Source organism: Osmerus mordax, chromosome 10 (assembly GCF_038355195.1).
Source record: "Osmerus mordax isolate fOsmMor3 chromosome 10, fOsmMor3.pri, whole genome shotgun sequence".
NCBI lineage: Eukaryota > Metazoa > Chordata > Actinopteri > Osmeriformes > Osmeridae > Osmerus > Osmerus mordax.
This window is the reverse complement of record NC_090059.1, coordinates 14,733,017-14,752,446: the sequence shown is the minus strand read 5'-3', so window position 1 is coordinate 14,752,446 and position 19,430 is coordinate 14,733,017. Positions and strand designations below refer to the sequence as shown.

The following is a 19,430-nucleotide window of genomic DNA, read 5'->3' as shown; positions in this document are numbered from 1 at the left end:
TGTGTCCACTTGGAGGCAGTAATGTACTTGCAATGGCAACGATTCACAACTATTATGATTACAGAGGAAGACAGTTCGCCGTAGCACACAATGCACTGCCGCTGACACCATTGGCGTCTCCTAAATCTTCATTAAGATAGTTTTCAAGATCAACGAAATAACAGAAAGATAACTGTAATATTTAATTTCAATACACTTGAGGACTTTGGTTAGTTGATATTCGGCTCAACCGGAAACGCCGGCAAGAATTTGTACTTCCCTCGACACATTGGATTACAGTGGACTGCTTGAAGGAGGTGCCTAGCCTAGAGAGGCTGGGTCAACACTCTAGTGAATGGAAATCAAGACCGGGGCTTTAGTTGGGCCTTGAATAATTTCGTTGTTAATGCCTAATGGATCTGGTGCGAAAACAAATTGATGTAGGAACAAACACGTCGATAGCACACGAATGGTGGGTGGCAAAACAGTCATTACATAACTCCAGGCTTGGTATTAAACAATTAATCGCTTTTTGTTTGTGGATTAGATAGCTGTTTAGCATTAGCAAGCTAGCTACGCCTTTCTTTGATGCGAATTCAACCATTTGTATTGGGCCCATCATCGTCAAAGAATGCATCCAGCTGCAGGAGGATATTATCAGCTAGTTGTCTAAATAGTCACATAATTTATGTATTGTCTGCCCCTGCGTATTTCAGTTACGTTTTATTAACATTTCTTTCTTTATCAACGAATTAACGTTATTGGCTGTGTAGTACATAGAAGTCGCGAAATACATGGTAATCAGCTAGCTAACCATAGCTGCCTAAGCAACCTACCAAAAGGACAGCTAGCTAGTGGAGCTTGTGCAAACATATCACCAGATAATCTTAGCACAGGGTAAGTCCATACGATCTATGAGCTCATAGCTTTCATGCAGATATCTAATTATAGCTGTTGGTAACAAACTCATTATAAAGCCATGTGTATCTACTCCTGTGAATTGACAGTGGCATCTAGTTAGCTAGCTGTAAGATAGCAAGCTAGGCTATTTTGCTATTTGACGGCGCGTGCCTAAATTTGTGGAGTTCAGGGGAAGGTTGCGTTTCGAATATTCCGAGTATATACTTAATGTTTAAATTCTTATAACGTGGTTTTGAAATATTAATTTCGCCTGTATGTTTTAGTTAACCAACTAAACGTCAGTGCTTTGTCGGTATGCTAACGCTTGTCATCTGTGTTTACATACACATTCTTTGAGACAGAAAAGCCATGTCTTGACATTTGGACTTATTCCCCATGAACAGAAGCAGCAATATACATTCTGCGGTGGAAAGAAGTTTGCATCCCAGTGAGCTGACATGACATTCAGAATTTGCAGAGTGAAAGGCTCTGAGGCCTCTATAATGTTCTCAAAGGACGCAAAATAATAGACTGCTGCTGTTAACGCCATTTTAAACAGGGGCTCCTGTGTGGGCCTGTGGGGTGGTGGTAATTTTGAGGTTAAGCAAAGTGCCTTCGACCGGACCAGGATTTTAAAAAGTGCCTTCGATTGGACTGGGAATAGGTGCTGTTTTGACATGGACGGTCCGAGTCGAAGCGGTGGGTTTAGACAGAGCCGACGGTCCCGTTCTCAGCGCGACAGAGAACGGCGTAGGAGACGAGTAGACCTCGCTGATCAACGGGCCACATCTCCCTCCTCGGGCTCGGACCGGGAGGTTTGCGGAGCAAACTCTGTTTTAGGTCCCGGGGGTAGAGTATGTCGACCCGCGTTTCCCGGTGTCAGGCACAGGCCTCCGCGGCGGAGGAAGCGAGAATCGGTGTCCTGCGAAGAGGACATCATCGATGGTTTCGCCATTGCCAGCTTCATCAGCTTGGAGGCCTTAGAGGTAAGATTGCACACAATCCCCAGACTAGACAACCCAGACATGATGGAATGCTGCTACATTCACAACACAGACATTAACGCTAAGTAACCTGTGACTAACCCTAACATCTAGACTCGAATCGGCGTTTCCAAAATCCATCGGACTGATATACATGAAGCATGCATCTCTAATTCGTTAGTTGATAATTTATCTAAAATGTCAATACAATTAAAACAACCAATGTCATTTTAGGCCTTTCACTGAGACGTCATTTGGGTGTTCAGGCATTTTGTTCTTCCTTAGATGCAACACTTGACTCGATTTAAGTAAGCTAAGCACCGCACTACCAATCCAATACCCTTTAAGGTTGCAATTGGAGCAGGTGAACCAATCAACAACCACTGTAAATGTTAGATCCACAGCAATGTCCTCTAATGGGTCTTAATAGATGGATAAATTGAACTATTTTCCTCCTGAATTATCCATGTCCTCTCTGCACCCATTGTTGATGAACTGATCGGTTCCTATGAACAGTCATTTAAATTACACTAAGTAACTGAACATGGGAACACGGGAGGAGTAATGAAACTGAGCCACTTGTCATGGTGCCTTAGCCTTCTTTACCCTCTCAGTAGCTTTAAAATGTCAGCACCTAACACCATTGCATCCAGTTAACTGACCTAACTCTTGAAATACTTCATATTCAACATAACCTAAAACCTTCCACTAAAAAAGTCCAGCTATGGGTTAACTTTTCCCCAACAATTATATGTTTTTATCTGTGTGGGAAATAACCAGGAAGTCAATCAACACACAGGGTACGTTGTTTCCAGCGCAGTAGCAGGCTAATTGTTTGCAGTTGTATGTAAACACAGCTGTTTTTCTCTTCTTCTCAGATGGACTGTTCTCTGAAGCCTACCCAGCGTGCCGCGATGCTCATGGGAAGGGCGAGCAAGAGAAAGAGGAGCCCGGAGGAGAACGGCAGAGGGCCCCTCACAGACGCCGAGGAGGGGGCCCCACCCAGCTATTCCCGCAGTTTCTGGAACAGGAACAGAAAGAAGAGAAGAAAGACAAATGTGAAGGTTCGGAAACAACCGATTGGCTTTTTGTGACGTGTAACGGTTGTTGTTGCGTTTTTCGGTGTGTGGTTATTGAATCTGTTTTTTTTTTTCTGCTGACCTTCTCACACTTGGAAGTGTGCGTAGCCTAAGAGTTCACACTAGATGACCTACTGGGAACAGGCTTGCACACACCTGTTGTATAGTTCCAACACATCCTTGGAACTGTAACAGGATGGGTGCTGCTTGCCTTTTGTGATACAACGATTATGTGTTGTGAAGTTGCTGAAAAGATAACAGCTTAAGTGTATGTACACGTTGTATTACTAAATACAAGTCTTGTATCATTTTAAGAACTTAGACTGGCAACATTAACTATAGTGAGGCTTCAAATACACTGAACCTGCTCTGCTGTTGACCAGTTATACACATGCATTGGTATATAGTTGGACTTTACCAGTATTCAGAGGTGAAGTTGAATGTCAGTGGCAATAATATAACACTGTAATGATTCCCTTAGGGTGGAGCGATTCTGCTCTTGGAGACTGGCTACATTGTGAGTTATAATGCATAGCATTTTACATTGAACAATGCCCTGTCTAGACTCCAAATGTAGCTCTGTATAAAGATGTTCATTTTTTTTTTTAAATTGATGTTTTATGCCCTTTTTCAGTGTGACACAGAGAGTGAGTCAGCAGATAAGGTGGGTGCTGCCTACTTCAAATCACTTACTGTTATTTTGTTATTTTGTTATTTATATTGCATTTGGTATTGTCATAGTTTCCTTTTTTAATTTTGTGTGTTTCCTCTTGTATTCCAGGCATCTGACAATGATATGGATCCGACATTCACTGTCAGTACCAGAAAAGGTAAAACTACTGCTTTATGCCTCTATAAGTCTATTCTTGTGATGGATTGATTGGGTGCAGTCAACCGTCTGTTGGAAATGTTCACACTGCACACTGTAAAATCTACTTTAAAACCTCACTCTTATTAAGTCGATAGCATTGCTGTCTAGACCACTTCCTGTTCTAGATAAACTGGCTACTAATTTAATGATTGCTTCTCCGTCCTAAGTTATGGAGCCTACCCCTGTGAGCATGGCCTCCTCTATGGCCAAAGGCTGCCCTCCCCTTCCAGCGCGCTGTGGCTTGTCCCGGCTCATGGTCACCCCGTGCGTATCTGGACTCGAGCGCAGTCAGGAGAGGAGCCTGGAGCCGCCTCACCCCGAGCCTGTCTCTTCTACCTCTTACTCCTTTTCCTGCCTGCCTTCTCACTCCCCGGCCACTGCCGCCTCCCGGCCCAGCCACCTCAACGGCAACAACGGCTTCCACCAGCGCCACGAGCCCAACCCCTCGCTCTCCAAACACAAGCCCTTCCTCTCCTTCCCTGGACGGCCCCACTCCATCTACAACATGGGCACCAGCAACAGGTCGGTGTTGGTCGTCACCTTCGAGTGTCGAGGGGTTTTTGCCTTTTGGAAACGCGTCCCTCTTACGCACGCAGTGGGCTGTTTGTGAAATGTGAAATTCACAAATGCTGTCTTTTGCAGGAGCGGTACCTCAGTCAAGCCGCCGTCGTCATCCAGTGCATCTTCCTCCTTGCGTCCCCCCACACCCTCTTCCAGCATGGCCCTGTCCCTCATACGAGGTCCAGGCTCCTCAGGATCTCTGCGCCCCCCCTCACGAGCAGGGTCCGGCTCCATGTTCACTTCCTCCCCCGGCCTCCCCCCGCCGCCCCCCCTTCTACAGGTGTCCGCCCACGCAGCTGCAGGTACAGTCAGCCGCAGTTCTTCTATCCTCATGGCTTGAGTACTAACGCTGTATAAATGTTGTTCAAAGTAGAAAACGAATGGGGTTGTAGTCATTTTCCAGTCATATACAGTCTTAGTCTTTATCACCCAGCGAAGCGTAGTGCCAGTTAGCATAACCGAAAGCAGTCGAGGTCCGTATCCTCATAGTTCCTCTTCACACCTGCCTCGTACTACAGACCAGGATTTGCTGCGTCAGGGTCTGAACTCTCACTTCCTCGCCTCTCAAGAGCGAGAGGGCCGGCGCAGTGTCCCCGGGGCGGAGACCAACGGCGGGGCGGGGCGCTCTACCCCTGGTGGGCCGTCAGCCTCCAGCTCCAGCTCCGGTTCCTCCGGCAGGACGTCCCAGGCCCAGCCCAGCATCCAGCCCTTGGCCTTCCAGTTTCATCAGCACAATCACCAGCACCAGCACACACACACGCACCAACACTTCACGCCTTTCTTGCACCCTACAGCAACAGCACCGCCTCTGGTAAGACAACAATTTGGGGTCAGACAGACTTGAAACTTGAGTGTCTGGCAGAGTTCAGGCCAGCCATGAAACATTCTACAGGTGATGTAACCAATCCTTTTCCCTCTCTTAGTTTGAGAAGTATGCTGGCAAGATGGAGGGGCTCTACCGACACACTGTAAGTTCCCATTCATATTACTGACGCACGACAGACCTTTATTACCTAATAAAAGACTGAGAGGTCTGAAATTGACTGCGCCACTTTTGAGTCAGTTTCAGTTTTTTCATACCCTTTTATAGGCTTTATGGGTATATTACTAGATAAGGCACCACTGGTTTTAACCAGTTTCTGTTTGTGTGTGGCTGATGTAGTTCTTTCCACAGTACCCTCCTTCAGTGCCAGGCATCCAGCCAGTGATCCCCCCTGCTGGGCCCTTCGGCTCTCTGCAAGGAGCCTTCCAGCCTAAGGTGAGAGTCGATACAATAAGTCAATTTACTGTTTGCCTCCCTTGCGCCGTCAAAATGCCTGTTCAGATAACAGGCGTTTCATAGCAACCACCATCTTAGAATTCTGCCTGTTTATGAAAGAGGACTGTCTATATGCACTCATTTAGTAGATCCTATTTATATCTTTAGTTTCTTCGGATTTTTTAATATTGGTGTTGACTTAGACTGTGTGCATTGTGTGGATCTCAGCTCAAAGTGTGCTGTGTGACAGCCTCTTGTCCCCCAGGGAACAGGTCCTGAGATGAACGCTCGGCTGGGAGTTGTGCCTCACCACCTGCAGCCTAAAGACCCGCGGGTAAGGACGTCTACTGAACCTGTCACATCTTGATTGTGCGGATGATTGTAGATGACAGTTTTCTTTTTTTACTGTACCGATTGAGTCACGATCACTTAGCCATGATGCACCAAGACATGGGGCCCTAGTGGGTGTATAAATATAAACATAGTCATAAAGAGTGGAATGTGTTAACCAAAACGGTTTACGAATCTGTTCTCTTTTAGCTAACTGATCCATTTGGGACATCGTTGAAAGTCAGTAATGTAAGCAAAAACTGATGATTTTTAAATCCTGTTTTTTCTCTCACTATTTCTAACTCTTTAACTCACTTGCTCTGGATCATAATCAATTTGAATGATCAATGAAATGCCCTTGCACACAGATGTGTAATATTGCAGAATATATTTTTCACTTTCGTTCTTGCTGCATACTCATGCTTAAAATGTTACAGGAAAACTGCACTGACCAATACAAGTGATTGATATTTGCTTTACTAATCTCTACTTCTCCTCAAGATCATGAAATCCTCTTCTTGTTTTGATGGCAGTACAATACAGAAGAATAGTCTACATGACAGTGGCATCTGACTCCTGGAGTGCGACTTTAACCCGAGTCACTGAGGATCAGTCTATAATGTTGTGTTTCCCTCTTATACAGAAGCCAGGGAAGTGGTGTGCTATGCATGTGCACGTGGCCTGGATGATTCTAAGCCATCAGAAGAAAGTAAAGGTGCGTTTCTACAATTAACCTGGATCACAACCCCCGTTAGGGAAATGTATATAACCCTGCATCTGTCATGTTTCTCATGGTCTCCCTGGTCTCTCTGGTCTCTCAGTTGATGCATGCGGACCCTCACAAGCTGGACTTCCGTAATGAGCTGCTCGCTCGTCTTCCGGGAGCAGGAGACCCCAGACTGGGTCCTCTGGGAGGGGGGCTTCCCCCTGCCCATGACCTCACCAGGCCTGCCAGCCTCTTCACAGCCCCTGGTAGGCATCTGCCTTCACTAAGTAAGATAAGATTCTAGTCTGGTATTAGTAATAGTAGGTCCTTTATTGATGCCCAGGGAGAAATGTACTTTTTTTTTTGTACGATTACACTTGTAAGTGTAATCGTATGGGGCCTGATGTGTCGTCTATACAGAGGTGTCATGTCTGAGCAGTTTGATCTTGTCGGTTTGCATTGAGGTGCCTCTTCTCTCCCCACAGGTGGAGTCAATCCGTCCTCATCTCCTTTCATCCCTCCATCCACGCCCCACTCCTCTTTCCTCACTCCGGGGGCACACATGGGTAAGAGACTCCTTGAAAGGGGCACGTCTGTCTGGTGTACACTCAACAGACTTCTCCTCGGGCTTGTTTACTCACCCACGGATTGATTTTATTCTGTACCATATCTGAAGGCCATGCAAAACACAGTTTACTCATAACTGACCTTCCACCTCCCTCTCTGTTTTACTTGGTGTGTGTAGCAGACCCTTACGGCCGCTCACCCCCCTTCACCCCTCTGGGAGCCTTGGGGTCCAGTGCCTTTGGAGGACTGGGCAGCCCCACACTGGGTACGTAAAAAAAAGAAATCATGCTCTTAAGACAAGCCGTGCCTTGAACTATGAACCATAACTGGTTTGCACAAGCTAACCCGTAATAACGTGTTTTTTTTATTTGGACTGTTACAGCGAGCAGCTCAGTGTTTGGCCACAAGGATTCTCCTGCCGGTGTGGTTGGGGGCCTGAACAACCCTCACGACCCCTGGAATCGCCTGCACGGTGGCCCTCCCAACTTCACCGCAGGGCCGAGCTGGGCCAAAGGGGCTGACAAGAGGGATGAGAGAGACAGAGGAAAGGAGATGGAGAGGAGAGAAATCCTTCACATCAAAGACGAAAAAGACAGGTACATCAATGACACCGTATCACAGGAGATCCTCCTCAGCTTTTGTAGCTTGACGTTGGGTGTTTTGAACCTCGGAATATCTTACCCACTGCCCAGTCATCTTTCTCCTCTCCTCACAATGCTTCTCTCTTGCAGGGACAACATGCTGTATGGTCGGCCACCAGTGCGAATGTCGCCGGTGGCCCCTCCCTTGAAGCTCCGCAGCAACACTCCCGTCTCCCACATGAATGGGCACGGTGGTCCGATGGCAGCGAACGGGCCTGGCGAGGACTTGAACCGCAGCATGAGCAGGGACCGGGAGAGAGACAGAGACGGGGACAAGAGACCTCCCCACACCGTATCATCGAGAGCACCGAGCACTTCCTCTTTGGCAGCGGACCGAGATAGGCCACGCTCCTCCTCCTCCTCGGTGCTCACCACTCCCCCACCCTCTGGCCCCTCTGCGCCCTCTCCCCTGGACCTGTACCCCCGACAGCAGCAGCCCTCTGCTGCTCATGGCCACCACAACGAATCCCCCCGTCCCTCCCAAAGAGATGCGGGCCCCCCTGCCTCATCCTCGGCCTCTGCCACTGTCACCTCACTGTCCCAGGGCAAGAAGCCTGACCGGACCACAACCCCCGTCCCCAAACCCTCCCTCCTCCCTCCAGTCAAAGTCAAAGAGGAGCGGAAAGAGGAGCCAGAGCATATCCCCATCTCCCTGCCGCCTCCCCCCGTGCCCAGCCATAACTACGACAGGCCTAACAGCCGCCCACACCACCATCGCTCTGCCACCCCTTCCTCCTCTTCTCACTCGCTGACGCCCACACCTGGGGTACCCCTGCCTCCTCCCACCCAACACCAACCCTCACACCAACCCTCACACCAATCCTCACACCAACCCTCACATCAACCCTCACACCACCACCTCTCTCTGCTGGAGCGCTCCAGGGCTCAGGCCGCCATCGAGGCTTACCTGGGAAGCGCGGCCGGCGCTGGGGGCTTGGTCATTGGTCCAGGAGGGGAACGGTTTGCCGCTCACCCCCATGGCCCGCCCCAGGGGCACCCCCAGCACCCCCATGGCTTCCCCTCATGGGACCCCTGGAGGGAGCTGGCAGCTCAGCAGCAGCAACAGCAGCGTAGGGAAGCTATGGCGATGCGCTCTGACCCCCACCTGGCCCTTCGTTCAGACCCCCACTTGGCCCTACGCTCCGATCCCCACCTGGCTCGGCTGCTCCAGCACCAGCATGCCCAGCGCTTCCTGGAGGCTGAGAGGGCGGCGGCCATGGCGGCCGCAGTCGGGGCCAACCCTCACCACCCCCAGACCTCTACCTCTTCCGCCCCCACCTCCGTACGGCAGGAGTTTGGCCTGATGGCCCATCACTTCGACAGGCCTCCCCACCTGGGACCTCCCAGCGGCAGCCTCATGGATGAGGAGCAGCGAGCCCAAATCATGAGGGAAGACTTTGAGAGGGCACGTTACTTTGGAATGCATTCTCACCCGCACCTCTCCGGCGCCCACCTCCAAAACCACTCTCACGCTGCCCACCTGGAGCAGCTCCACCCTGGCCTGCTCTCTCACTCCCACCTCCAGCCCGGAGCTTCCAACCCCTCACCCCACCACCCTGGCCTCTACTCTCGCATCGGGGCCCTGCACCCGCACCACATGCCCAACGGCATCCTGGGTAAGTCCCCTGCAGGCCTTGTGGGAGCTTTGTCTGTCGGGGGACCACCGCCCCTGATTCCCTCGGTGGCTAGCAGATCCGCCACCCCTCCTCGCGGCTCCAGACTCGGCCCAGGTGACCTGGCTCTGTACAGCACCCACAAAGATGGGGAATCCAGATAGTACTGGGACTCGTCTGAGGTGGTCGAGGGGAAATGTCAGGGTTACTGTGCTGCTCTTACTCCGCTCTCTGACAGGAGGAGACCCCTCTCACAAACTGTATACCCCAGCTCTCAAAGGATGCGTGTGATTGGCTTGGGAGGAAAATTGTGACTTGCCAGAATGACTCAGTATATTATCCACAATGGTTCTATCAGTGCAATGGTACATGATTTCTGTGCATCCTAGTGTATTTTATTTTAAGAATGCTGTCGGGAATCCTGTATGATATGCGATAATGGTAGTTCTGTTTGAAGAGGCAGAGATTTTTTTTTTTTCAGTTTTAACATGATGTTAAGTGAGCCTTTTCAGGTTTGGCAGAGGAAGGTGCACTTTCTGTATGTACTGGCTCATCCTTTCTTTTTTTAACTCTTGGGATCATATGAAGCCCTTTGCGTTAATCAACCCTGTTTGACTTTTGTGCAAAAGAATATGGAGGGGCGGCTTGGTGTATTTGAATGATTTCCTTTTCGTCTAGAGTTGTGAGGAGACAGATTATTGGTGAAACATGAAGATTCTAAGTCTCTTAAGGACAGTAAGCACCTGTACCTCAGTTCACCGCCTCTCCCTAAAATGACCTCCCCCCTCTGCAAAGTTTTTTTTTTTTTTACATGAGATTCTTCACCTTCTTTTTCAGTGGATGATATGAACTGTACTTCATTGTGGGGTGGACACAATATTTTAAAACGTATATATGAAACTGTTTCCCATTCTCCTCTCTGACTCTATATGAGCAGGACCAGAATATAGTAGAATAGTGAAAATGCCTTTGTAATTATTATTGTTAACATTAATTATCTTCTATAATGGTAATAAATATATTCACTGTTATGTTATTTGTCATTGTTTCAGGTATCACCAATGCACTCCCTTATCTGTTAGGTAAAAGTTGTTTCAAATCATCCAGAAGTAAAGGCTTGATTCACTGATGCTTCTGAATGCAAGATTCAATTGTCACAACCTCTGGCCTCTTCATTGATCAGACCTTTAAATATAATTGTACACTGAGGGGTTGTGTGTTGGTGTCATGTAGTACCAATCATCGTTTGGGACTATGTAACCCCCCCTCTTGCGAGAGTTTACAGAGATGTTTCATGAACAAAGATAAGTTATATGGATGAATGGGACGTCTGCTGTACTGAACCACTGAAAATGACTCAAAAACGAGTCAAAGGACAACAGTGGGTATACTGAGGTGGAAAAGACATTTGGGTCGATTATTTTATTAAGACCATTTTATACCTTTCCAACCCCCTCTCCTAGAGACCACAAAGATTAATTATTAAATGAATTGTTGGTAACTTGGTTGTGCTTTAGTCTCGTTTGTTTAACTTCATTTGTATATAAATTAACACTTAAAAGAAATGACTCAACATCAACTTAATAACTTTGTTAATGACAAAACAATATGAACGTAGCCTACTTCTGAATAGTCTGCATGACGGACCTTACACTACCGCTCTTGAGTATTCAAGTTCCCTAATCGCTGGACTAATTCTTAGAAAAATTCGAATGTTCTTTTGTTAAATAAATCTGCAGTTACCAAGATTTAAAATCCAAGGTTCTTTCGAAGAAAAGATAATCGATGGCTGCAATAACACTTGAAAGCAAAGTTTACCACCGCAAATAATTTTACAACACACACTGGAGAAAAGATCCAGAGAGAAAGTTATTGGACCAGAGTGCAAAACTGAGGCTTCAATTCGTGATGCCTCAAGTTCCTAAAGGATCGATTCGCATTTGATGAGGTTAGTCGAGTCTAATGTTGGCCTTTAAAGATGATAAATCTCGCGTTCCGTGTGCTCCAAAAAATTCAAGTGGCGCGCTGAATAACCTCTCGCGAGATAACACTTCCTTCTGCACTCTGTCAGCAGTGGTTCTCCACCATTTCGCTGCGTCTAAAGTCTCCTCCCCGCTACCGCTAGATTTGGCGAGCCGAACCCACTCTCCCTCGGTCCGTATTTTAACTTCTTCCCACGGACCAACCTGTACCTCGTTGGGTACCGAGAGACAGTTTGGAATACTATCATCACGGATTGAGTACGATTTTATGCGGATGACGACTCCTTCAACAAGAATTTAGTAAAAGAAAAGTGATCGGAAATTTCAGGTAGGTGGGAACTTAAGATGGCGGCTGTGAGAGGGGGGGCTATGGAGGAAGTAGGGGGGCACAAGGGGGGATTGTATTGTATTATGAAGAAGCACAGACAGAACCATCACATTAAATGGAGACATAGCCAAACAAATGGCTATTGAAAAGGTCATAATTATTGAAACTATCAAGTGAAAAACAAGTCAACATTTCTCAACGCACCAATGATTAATACACAATGACAATGCACTTGTAATGTTGCCCCAAGTAGCCTAGCCGTTCTGTGTAGGCTGCCAAGACCTAGCGTTACCGGTCAATTGCTCTGCACCACGCGCAAGGTTTTAGAAATGATCAGAGCACCATCATAGAGGCTCAATTATTCAGAAACTTTTAACCTAGATTTGGCCATTTCCGATTCTAAACATTTAGCCGATACTAACCTGTACATTTACCAATGTATGCGCTTTAATCCGTGAGGACAAGTACGCAAATGCACACTTTTGGATTGTGGAGACAACCGTCGCTTCAGGAGGATTGCGTGTAGTGTCACTTAAGCCCCCTTGAAACCCCCTTGTAGTGATTGGTAATATATCGAGACATCAAACATAGCAGTGTTGTTTATTTATTTTTTTCCTACTGAAATGAATGAAAACATGATTCATATTCTGTGGTTTAATTTAAGTATTATTTTGGTATGTAGTTTTATGGTTGCTATTTGACCCCGCGTAGTGACGTCACGAGTGATTGTTCCCCTCGGCAGTGCATGGAGAAGCGGGGTTTAATGTGACTTTTTAAAATGTTGTTTTCCACAAGCATATCTCATATTAATTAAAAGGCCAATCTACAACATTACATAACTTCGAGTGGGATGTGGCGCGTGCGCACCCAGTTGAATGCACCGGCCAACTATTCGAGTTCGCTAGCTGGCTAAAAATCTCGCAAGCTACCTCCTCGCGCCAGTTTATTATATCAACTATCAATGCGAGGTGCTATTGTAGTAAGCTGGCTAGCTCACAAAAATCAACAGTTATTCTAAGCGGTACATGGTCACAAACGTGGGTTTCCAATGCTTCTAGAATTCAGTGATTTCCTCATGGTCGCTTGCGTCACAGTGATAATAAAAACGAAACTATAACGTTACCTAGATTAGTTAGCTAGCTAGCTAGTTACGACCGCAATGAATGAGGCCCGAGTGCCTGTTCTCTAGCTGGAAAGTGAGCGCGAGCCGATTTCAATAACGTGGATGTGGACCGGTTAAATGTCAAATAAATGAACAACCTGTGCCATCGAAGTAAGTGATGTAATGTTATCTCTTAAGTCGCCGTGATTTTTGTAATGTTGGTGGTCTGATTATTTAGCTTCGTGTAGCTAGTAAGATCCCAATATCCCCAAACAAGACTGTCCGAATGTTATTGGAAAGGGACAACCAAAAACTTGCGGTATTCCTTGATATGGTTTAACGTTACCGGTACATTATTTGTTTACAATGCTTGATTTTCATAATAATTCTGTCAAAGCAGCGTACCCAAGCAAACATTAGTTAACGTGTTTCCAATATGCGTTGTTTTTTGGTTACTAACCACTATAAATGTTTCCATAGATATGTGGATGGGACCTTAATCTCAGCATCCTGGAAGTGGAAAGCACACAAGATCTGTGTCTCACACCTCAGACAGGTGAGAAGCGGTTCTTATTACCATTGATGCAGACTTGAGTGAACATATAAGCCATACTGCCCTAGGTGAATGTTGGTCAGGGTAAAAAACCCTGTTATGTCCCTCCTGCCACACTCTGCCAAGTTGTAGATTTTGTCCTGTGTGCACACAGGTAATGTATAACCTAAAGAAATAGTTTATATGGTAACTTGCTGCGTACTTTGTACGTGCATTCACTCACCCACCGTAAACATCAGAGTAATATCCTGTATTCTACTCTTCAGGGGCAGTGTGTAACAGAGGAAACACAGAGGGAGGAAGCCCTGGGGAGGAGGCGGTGCAGCAGTGCACCCCTCCGGCTGTGGATGTGCTGGGTGGCAACTCCCTGGCTGCGCAGAATGTGGCCGGGTCATCCCAGCATGCCCTGCAGCCGGTCGCAGCTGCCCTCCTCCCGCCACTGGTTGACACGGCATCGTCACACCCGGAAAGAGACGTCGCCGCCGCCGTCAGCCAAGAGAGAAGCTCCACAGAGACTCAGCCCGACAGCAACTCTAAGGAGAGTTTGGAAGAAGGGTCCTCGTTGGACGGTGGTGCTGACGGTGTCACGGGACGCACTTCCTCATCAGCCCTTAAGGGCCCGAGTCTCGCTACGGCGTCGAGAGGGAGACCACCTCACTCTGACGTATTCACAGACACACAGACAGACGGCACAGAGCAAGGTGTTACTCACGGAGCACAAGCTGATCGAAGCCAAGGCCTGGCAGTGCAGGAGGAAGGTGCTGCTGGTGGACTGGGGGCTGTCAACAGAACAGAAGCGGGACAGACTGTCCCTGGAAGAGAGACTTTGGAGTATATACCAGAGACTGGAATTGAAGGCGATTACACAGACAGGAACATCTTCTCTACTGCCTCCCCAGTGGCCTCCCCTTTTCCCCTCAACTCCAGTCCTGATCCAGTCAGAGACCACACAGAAGACAGAGGCATGGAGCACTCCGAAACGGCCCAGCTTGTTCAGGCCAGCCACCTACCTCTGCCTGATGTCAAGGAGCAAACAGGCATTCACCCAAACTCTAAACAGCCTCTCCTCCCAGAGCCCATATCTGGCAACAGCGAGAGCAAAGAAACTGACCTTTTCGTGGAGCCTCAAATCATCAGGCAGAACTTCAGTGACGACAACAGGGAAACGCAGGAATCAACGGAGGTGGAGGGAGACAAAGTACCAGAGCCCACAAAGCCTGATGACAGTGAAAGACAAGAACCAGTCACTCTCTGGAGTTCACACACACACATGCTACGCCAACCTGCACCGACTGATGTATTCTGCACCCCGAGCCCAGAGGGAACAGACCCTGGACTTTACACCCCAACTGGCAATGGAAACTCTACCCTTAACTTCAGAGTTGAAAAAGAGGAGAGTGACGACATTCAGAGAAGTCCGTCAGTCCCAGTGGGACAGGCGGAGAGGAACGAGACCATGGAGGAGACAGACACCCACTTGTATAACTTTACCATGCAGTCTAACAGCCCTGCTCAACAGGAAAGGACTACAATTTCTCCCATCCATCTCTCCCGTACTGAGCTAGGCTCAGGACTCACCGAACACTCTGTTGGGGCTGAGACACCTAATCCTGCCCCAGAGCCCAGTATGGAAACATCCCTGATCTCTGATCTTGTGGATTCAACTGACGCTCAAGGATTTTTTATGGCTGAGGTAGAAACCAGTGTCAACAGGGACTCTGAGGTGAATCAGAGTTTTCTGTTAGAAGGGGAATGTAGCAGTGGTTATGGGGCTGCTGCTGATGATGAACCAAAGCTCTTTAGAGAAGAGACTCATTCTGACATTGAAATGATAGACGCTCAAGTGACGGAGGCGTATGAGATTTATGGCTTTGTGGAAGAGGTTGCTACCGAAACCATCTGTGCCAGTAGTGCACAATTGCCTTCCTCCCCAGGCTACGAGGTGAATTTGTTCAGTCCACTCGCACACGCTGAGAATTGTACAACCGCAGAAGAACACGATTCGCAACTTCAAGGAATGGAGATTTGTTCCAGCGACTTCTACCCCAGTCAGTCCACACAGGATACGACGGCTGATGTCGGAGGGCTGAGTTTGGAGCCAGGAATCCAATCAACTGAAGCTGACACTACAGAGGCCGAAAGCTCCAGTGAGGTTTATTACGTCCAAACTGCTCTTGTATCAGACACTCCCATCTTGACTGAAGCTACGACACATTGTTTAGTCTCCGGCTCGGCTGTCTCTGACCGTACGAGCATGAGTGACACCCAGATGGTGCTGGAGGATCAAGTGGATGCAGCAGCCAGTACACTGTCTCAAGTCCCCCCTATGGAAATAGTCACACAGGGTCCAGTCAAAAACACCAGCTATGGCCTCTCTCCCCAGACCACTTTGCACCATACAGAGGTGCAAAAGCAGGCCCCTAAAGAAGCTGCAGGCATCCCTCTTTTAAACGCCCCAAAGACTGAGCTCTGTGTTTCCTCTCACGAAGGGACCAGAAAAAACCTCTCAACGCGTCTGTCAGAGACGTCCCAGGCGGTGGAGGACTCTGGGCGGACCACAGCGTCCTGTTCCAAACCCTCCTCTGGCATGATCGACCCAAAGCTGCTCCTGATTAAACACGGAGACACTCCTCTCCTGAAACAACCCCCGTGCTTTTTGGTGGAGGTGTCCAGTCATCAGAGCACCCCCGCGCTGCCCATCCTGTCCAGCCGTGGGGCAGACACAACTTCTGTAGAGTGCCTTCCCAAAACACAGCTGATCAGCAGTGGATCCACTGTGGCTTCTGCACCTGCCGGCATCCAGACTGCCGTCAACACACCGTACCATCTTCCTTTGCCACCGCTACGTCCCCTCACACCTACGCAAAGCAAATCTGACAGAGCGGCCTTAACCGAGACAAAAACTCCCATGCTGAAATCGGAACATCAATCGAAACATCTCACCCCAGATGTCTCCACACCTTCCAAGCCCTTCTACGCCCCTAAGCTTCCCTCAACAACGGGTGCTTTAAAGAGTAACACTTGCAGGTCCTCCAGTGATGAAAACCTGTCAGAATCCCCTTCTCTCGGCCAGCCCTGCCTGTATACAGGCTCTCCGAGTATGGATGAGAGTATGGAATTTGAGCATGGGAGTTCACCTGGAGCAGACGTCCAGAGGCCCCCGGGCCAGCCCTGCAGCCCCAAAGAGGAGAGCAGCGAGGGAGAAGCAGAACCAGAGCCTGCGTCCATCTCGGAGGGCAAGATCACGGGCAGGATGGCAATCTCCAGCCCAGCACAGAACAAGGTATCAAGCCCCTACGTGGTTCTTTTCAAATTCAGAGTCTTGTCTGTGGTCTCCTTTGGGCCTAGTCGTTTATAAGGCATTTGTAACAGTGTGAGCGCTGGCCAAATGAACAATTATGCTACTAAGTACCAAGAGGGGAACGCATTTTTTGCAGCTTGATGTGTCGTATAAGGGTGCTGATTGGTTGAGGTGTGTTTTTTCCCTGGTGCCCAGAAAGCCCTTCTCTGTGTTGCTCATTTATTTTCTAGTGAAATCAATATGATAAGTTGTGTTCAGCAAAAACTGAAAGGTTTGTAGGAAGCAGTTGGTTCCCCTGTACATGTAGAATTACGAGCTTCTCGGGTTGATCAGGTATGTCCTACAGGCTTAATTCATGTACTATATGTTGAACACCAGTTTTCGTACTGCTCTAGGCTGCATAATGTATAAAAAAAAAAAAAAGAAGCAAGTTTATGAGTTTTTATTTATTTATTTGAAGGCTGTAGAGAAAGGGAAGCAATCTGTAAAACTGTTTGAGGTCGTTGAATTTGATAGCACTTTTCAGAATGGCGTCACGTCTGCATTCCAGTGGATACCTGCATGTGTCCACAGTTTCATATTCTATAGTGCTTCAATCTGCTGCTCCATTTTCTTGCATGCGGTGCTCATGTCGTCTAGGTGTGATTGCATTTGTTTAAATTTAGTGATTTTAAGTTGACAGGCATGTTAAGCGATGTGTGTTTTCCAGCATGGACAGAGCAGGAGAGACAGAAAGGCACTGTTCTCGAAGGTAAGCGGTGGGTTAGCCCCCCTGTCCCAGTAGACACACCTACAGCATGCACCCCAGAACCATGCTTAAGATCACAAGCTCCACAGTAGATTGCAATTGGTCTGAATGGGGGAATTCATTCGCCATTTTTAAATGCTGCTTGTGGTTGGGAACACAGCATTCAGATGTTACCCTATGAACAGTTGAAAGGATATTTCTCACGCTGAGAAATCGGGTGGTTGATTCCCTTGTGCTCTTGATGTTTGGAGGTTTTCCTCCCTACTATTGTGTTACCTTACTGTTCACGGTCCCATACAATTAGTCTTCCCTCTTCTGGTTTCAGGTGCGCCAGTGGATAGCAGACAGGGTCTCACCAGGGGACTCTCCCATCTCCCCTTCAACCTCCTCTCTCTCCCCGGGCCCCTCCTCCAGTGACTGGAGCCACATCTCCAGGAGGACTTCTCCTCTCCGAGGTCCCCATGGCAAGTTCCTCTCCCCCCCCTCCCTGGGCCCAGGTGGGGCCTCCCCGTCAGACCAGGCCACCCCTCATCGAGCCCGCTACGAGAGGCACACGGACATGGCAGAGCAGGCTAAGCACGTGAGTTTCCCGTTCCGAGCACTGCTCCGCCTCCCTAAATCATTTCGTCCTAAATGCCAACCCGAGAATTTGGTGCACTTTTTATGCTGTGCGGTTCTGTTGTTCTGGAATATTTACTCTCTCTTTTTCTTTCTGTTCTCTTTGCGGCCCTGCAGGAAGCAGAGATCGAGCATCGCAGCCTTTCGTTAAAGCGGGAGGGATCCTGGTCTACGAAGCGCCTGACTCGTCTAACCGAGCCGGTTCGACCCAAAGTCCACTGGGACTACCTGTGTGAAGAGATGCAGTGGCTCTCTGCCGACTTTGCCCAAGAAAGGCGTTGGAAGAGAGGGGTGGCTAGAAAGGTGAGAATCAACGGGTGATAATATTCCTCTTCTGCGGTAAGGATGTTGCAATCCGAAAACATAATTCAGAAACTACAATTGTCGTGTTCTTGTCGCAGGTTGTGCGCATGGTGATGCGATACCACGAGGACCTGAGACAGAAGGAGGAGAAAGCAAAGAGGGATGAACACGCCAAGATCAGGAGAGTTGCCTCCAACATAGCCAAGGAGGTCCGAGCCTTCTGGAGCAGCGTAGAGAAGGTACAGTCAGCCTCTAGCAGCGCAAAGTTACATACTTGTTTTTGCATCATCTCACATGCATCTGTATAGCCCTGTCACTCTGTATAGCCCTGTCACTGTCTGTATAGTCCTGTCACTAATGGCTGACTTCATGCACCCCTCCCCCCCATCCTCAGGTGGTGCAGTACAAGCAGCAGTCCCGACTGGAGGAGAAAAGGAAGAAGGCTTTGGATCTCCAGCTGGACTTCATCGTGGGCCAGACTGAGAAATACTCGGACCTCCTGAGTCAGTCTCTGGCCCCTGCTGGGGCCCAGGAGGCAGCCGTGTCCTCTCCCAAGAAACCTCTCCAGTCTGCTCTAGATGAAGACGGTGAGAACACTCCGGACCTCACGCACGTCAACCTACCAATCAAAACTGCATTTCTTTATAACCTGGTTGTCATAGCTACAGTGTATGCATGTGTTTTTCCCCATTGGGCTCGGGTTGTCTTTGTGTGGAGTTGAGCTGATCTGAATACTACCCAGTCTTTCGTTATTGTTGCTTTCAAGGACATGTTGTCCCTGACAAACTCAAAATGCAAAAGCTTTTGTGCGGCTCCTCTGTTAGTGTATCCATTAGCAGCAGTCACAGACTGCCGTTAGAGACTGGCTAGACCTGTCAGCTTTCAGGTTCGGCTGCTGCTACCCACATTCATAGATACATTTGTCAGAAGGTAGTGGATGTAAACAATGATTCAAAAACAAGGGCTGCTTCAGCTGCAGGGAAGGAGCCTGGCTCCGGTTTACTGCT

The 19,430-nt window shown here is 48.3% G+C and overlaps 1 protein-coding gene and 1 long non-coding RNA gene across 11 annotated transcripts; both read left to right on the top strand.

Moving 5' to 3' along the window:
• Window positions 1-129: 129 nt before the first annotated feature.
• fbrs (fibrosin) lies at window positions 130-10,983 on the top strand. Of its 10 annotated transcripts, XM_067244523.1 has the most exons (19): window positions 130-451; window positions 1,284-1,865; window positions 2,741-2,926; window positions 3,423-3,458; window positions 3,576-3,605; window positions 3,723-3,771; window positions 3,980-4,334; window positions 4,455-4,675; window positions 4,892-5,184; window positions 5,297-5,341; window positions 5,536-5,631; window positions 5,882-5,965; window positions 6,172-6,210; window positions 6,605-6,676; window positions 6,783-6,954; window positions 7,153-7,233; window positions 7,413-7,499; window positions 7,617-7,830; window positions 7,966-10,983. In XM_067244523.1, exons 2-19 carry the CDS (start codon window positions 1,557-1,559, stop codon window positions 9,650-9,652), a joined length of 4,056 nt encoding a protein of 1,351 aa, XP_067100624.1. In that variant the 5' UTR covers window positions 130-451; window positions 1,284-1,556; the 3' UTR covers window positions 9,653-10,983. The 10 variants fall into 10 exon arrangements, with proteins under 10 accessions (XP_067100624.1, XP_067100632.1, XP_067100628.1 ...); XM_067244531.1 differs by having other exon boundaries at window positions 130-1,865; window positions 4,943-5,184; XM_067244527.1 differs by having other exon boundaries at window positions 130-1,865; window positions 5,548-5,631; window positions 5,897-5,965.
• A 675-nt stretch (window positions 10,984-11,658) lies between these two features.
• LOC136949991 (uncharacterized) lies at window positions 11,659-13,939 on the top strand. Its single transcript, XR_010877462.1, has 3 exons — window positions 11,659-11,798; window positions 13,381-13,456; window positions 13,720-13,939. It is a non-coding gene; the product is annotated as an uncharacterized lncRNA (long non-coding RNA).
• The last annotated feature ends 5,491 nt before the right edge of the window (window positions 13,940-19,430 follow it).

Coding starts and splice junctions, on each gene's coding strand:
- fbrs (XM_067244523.1), top strand. CDS start 1,557: ATGGACGGTCCGAGTCGAAGCGGTGGGTTTAGACAGAGCCGACGGTCC. Junction 2,927..3,422: donor GAAGAAAGACAAATGTGAAG/GTTCGGAAACAA, acceptor TGATTCCCTTAG/GGTGGAGCGATTCTGCTCTT. Junction 5,185..5,296: donor CAGCAACAGCACCGCCTCTG/GTAAGACAACAA, acceptor TCCCTCTCTTAG/TTTGAGAAGTATGCTGGCAA.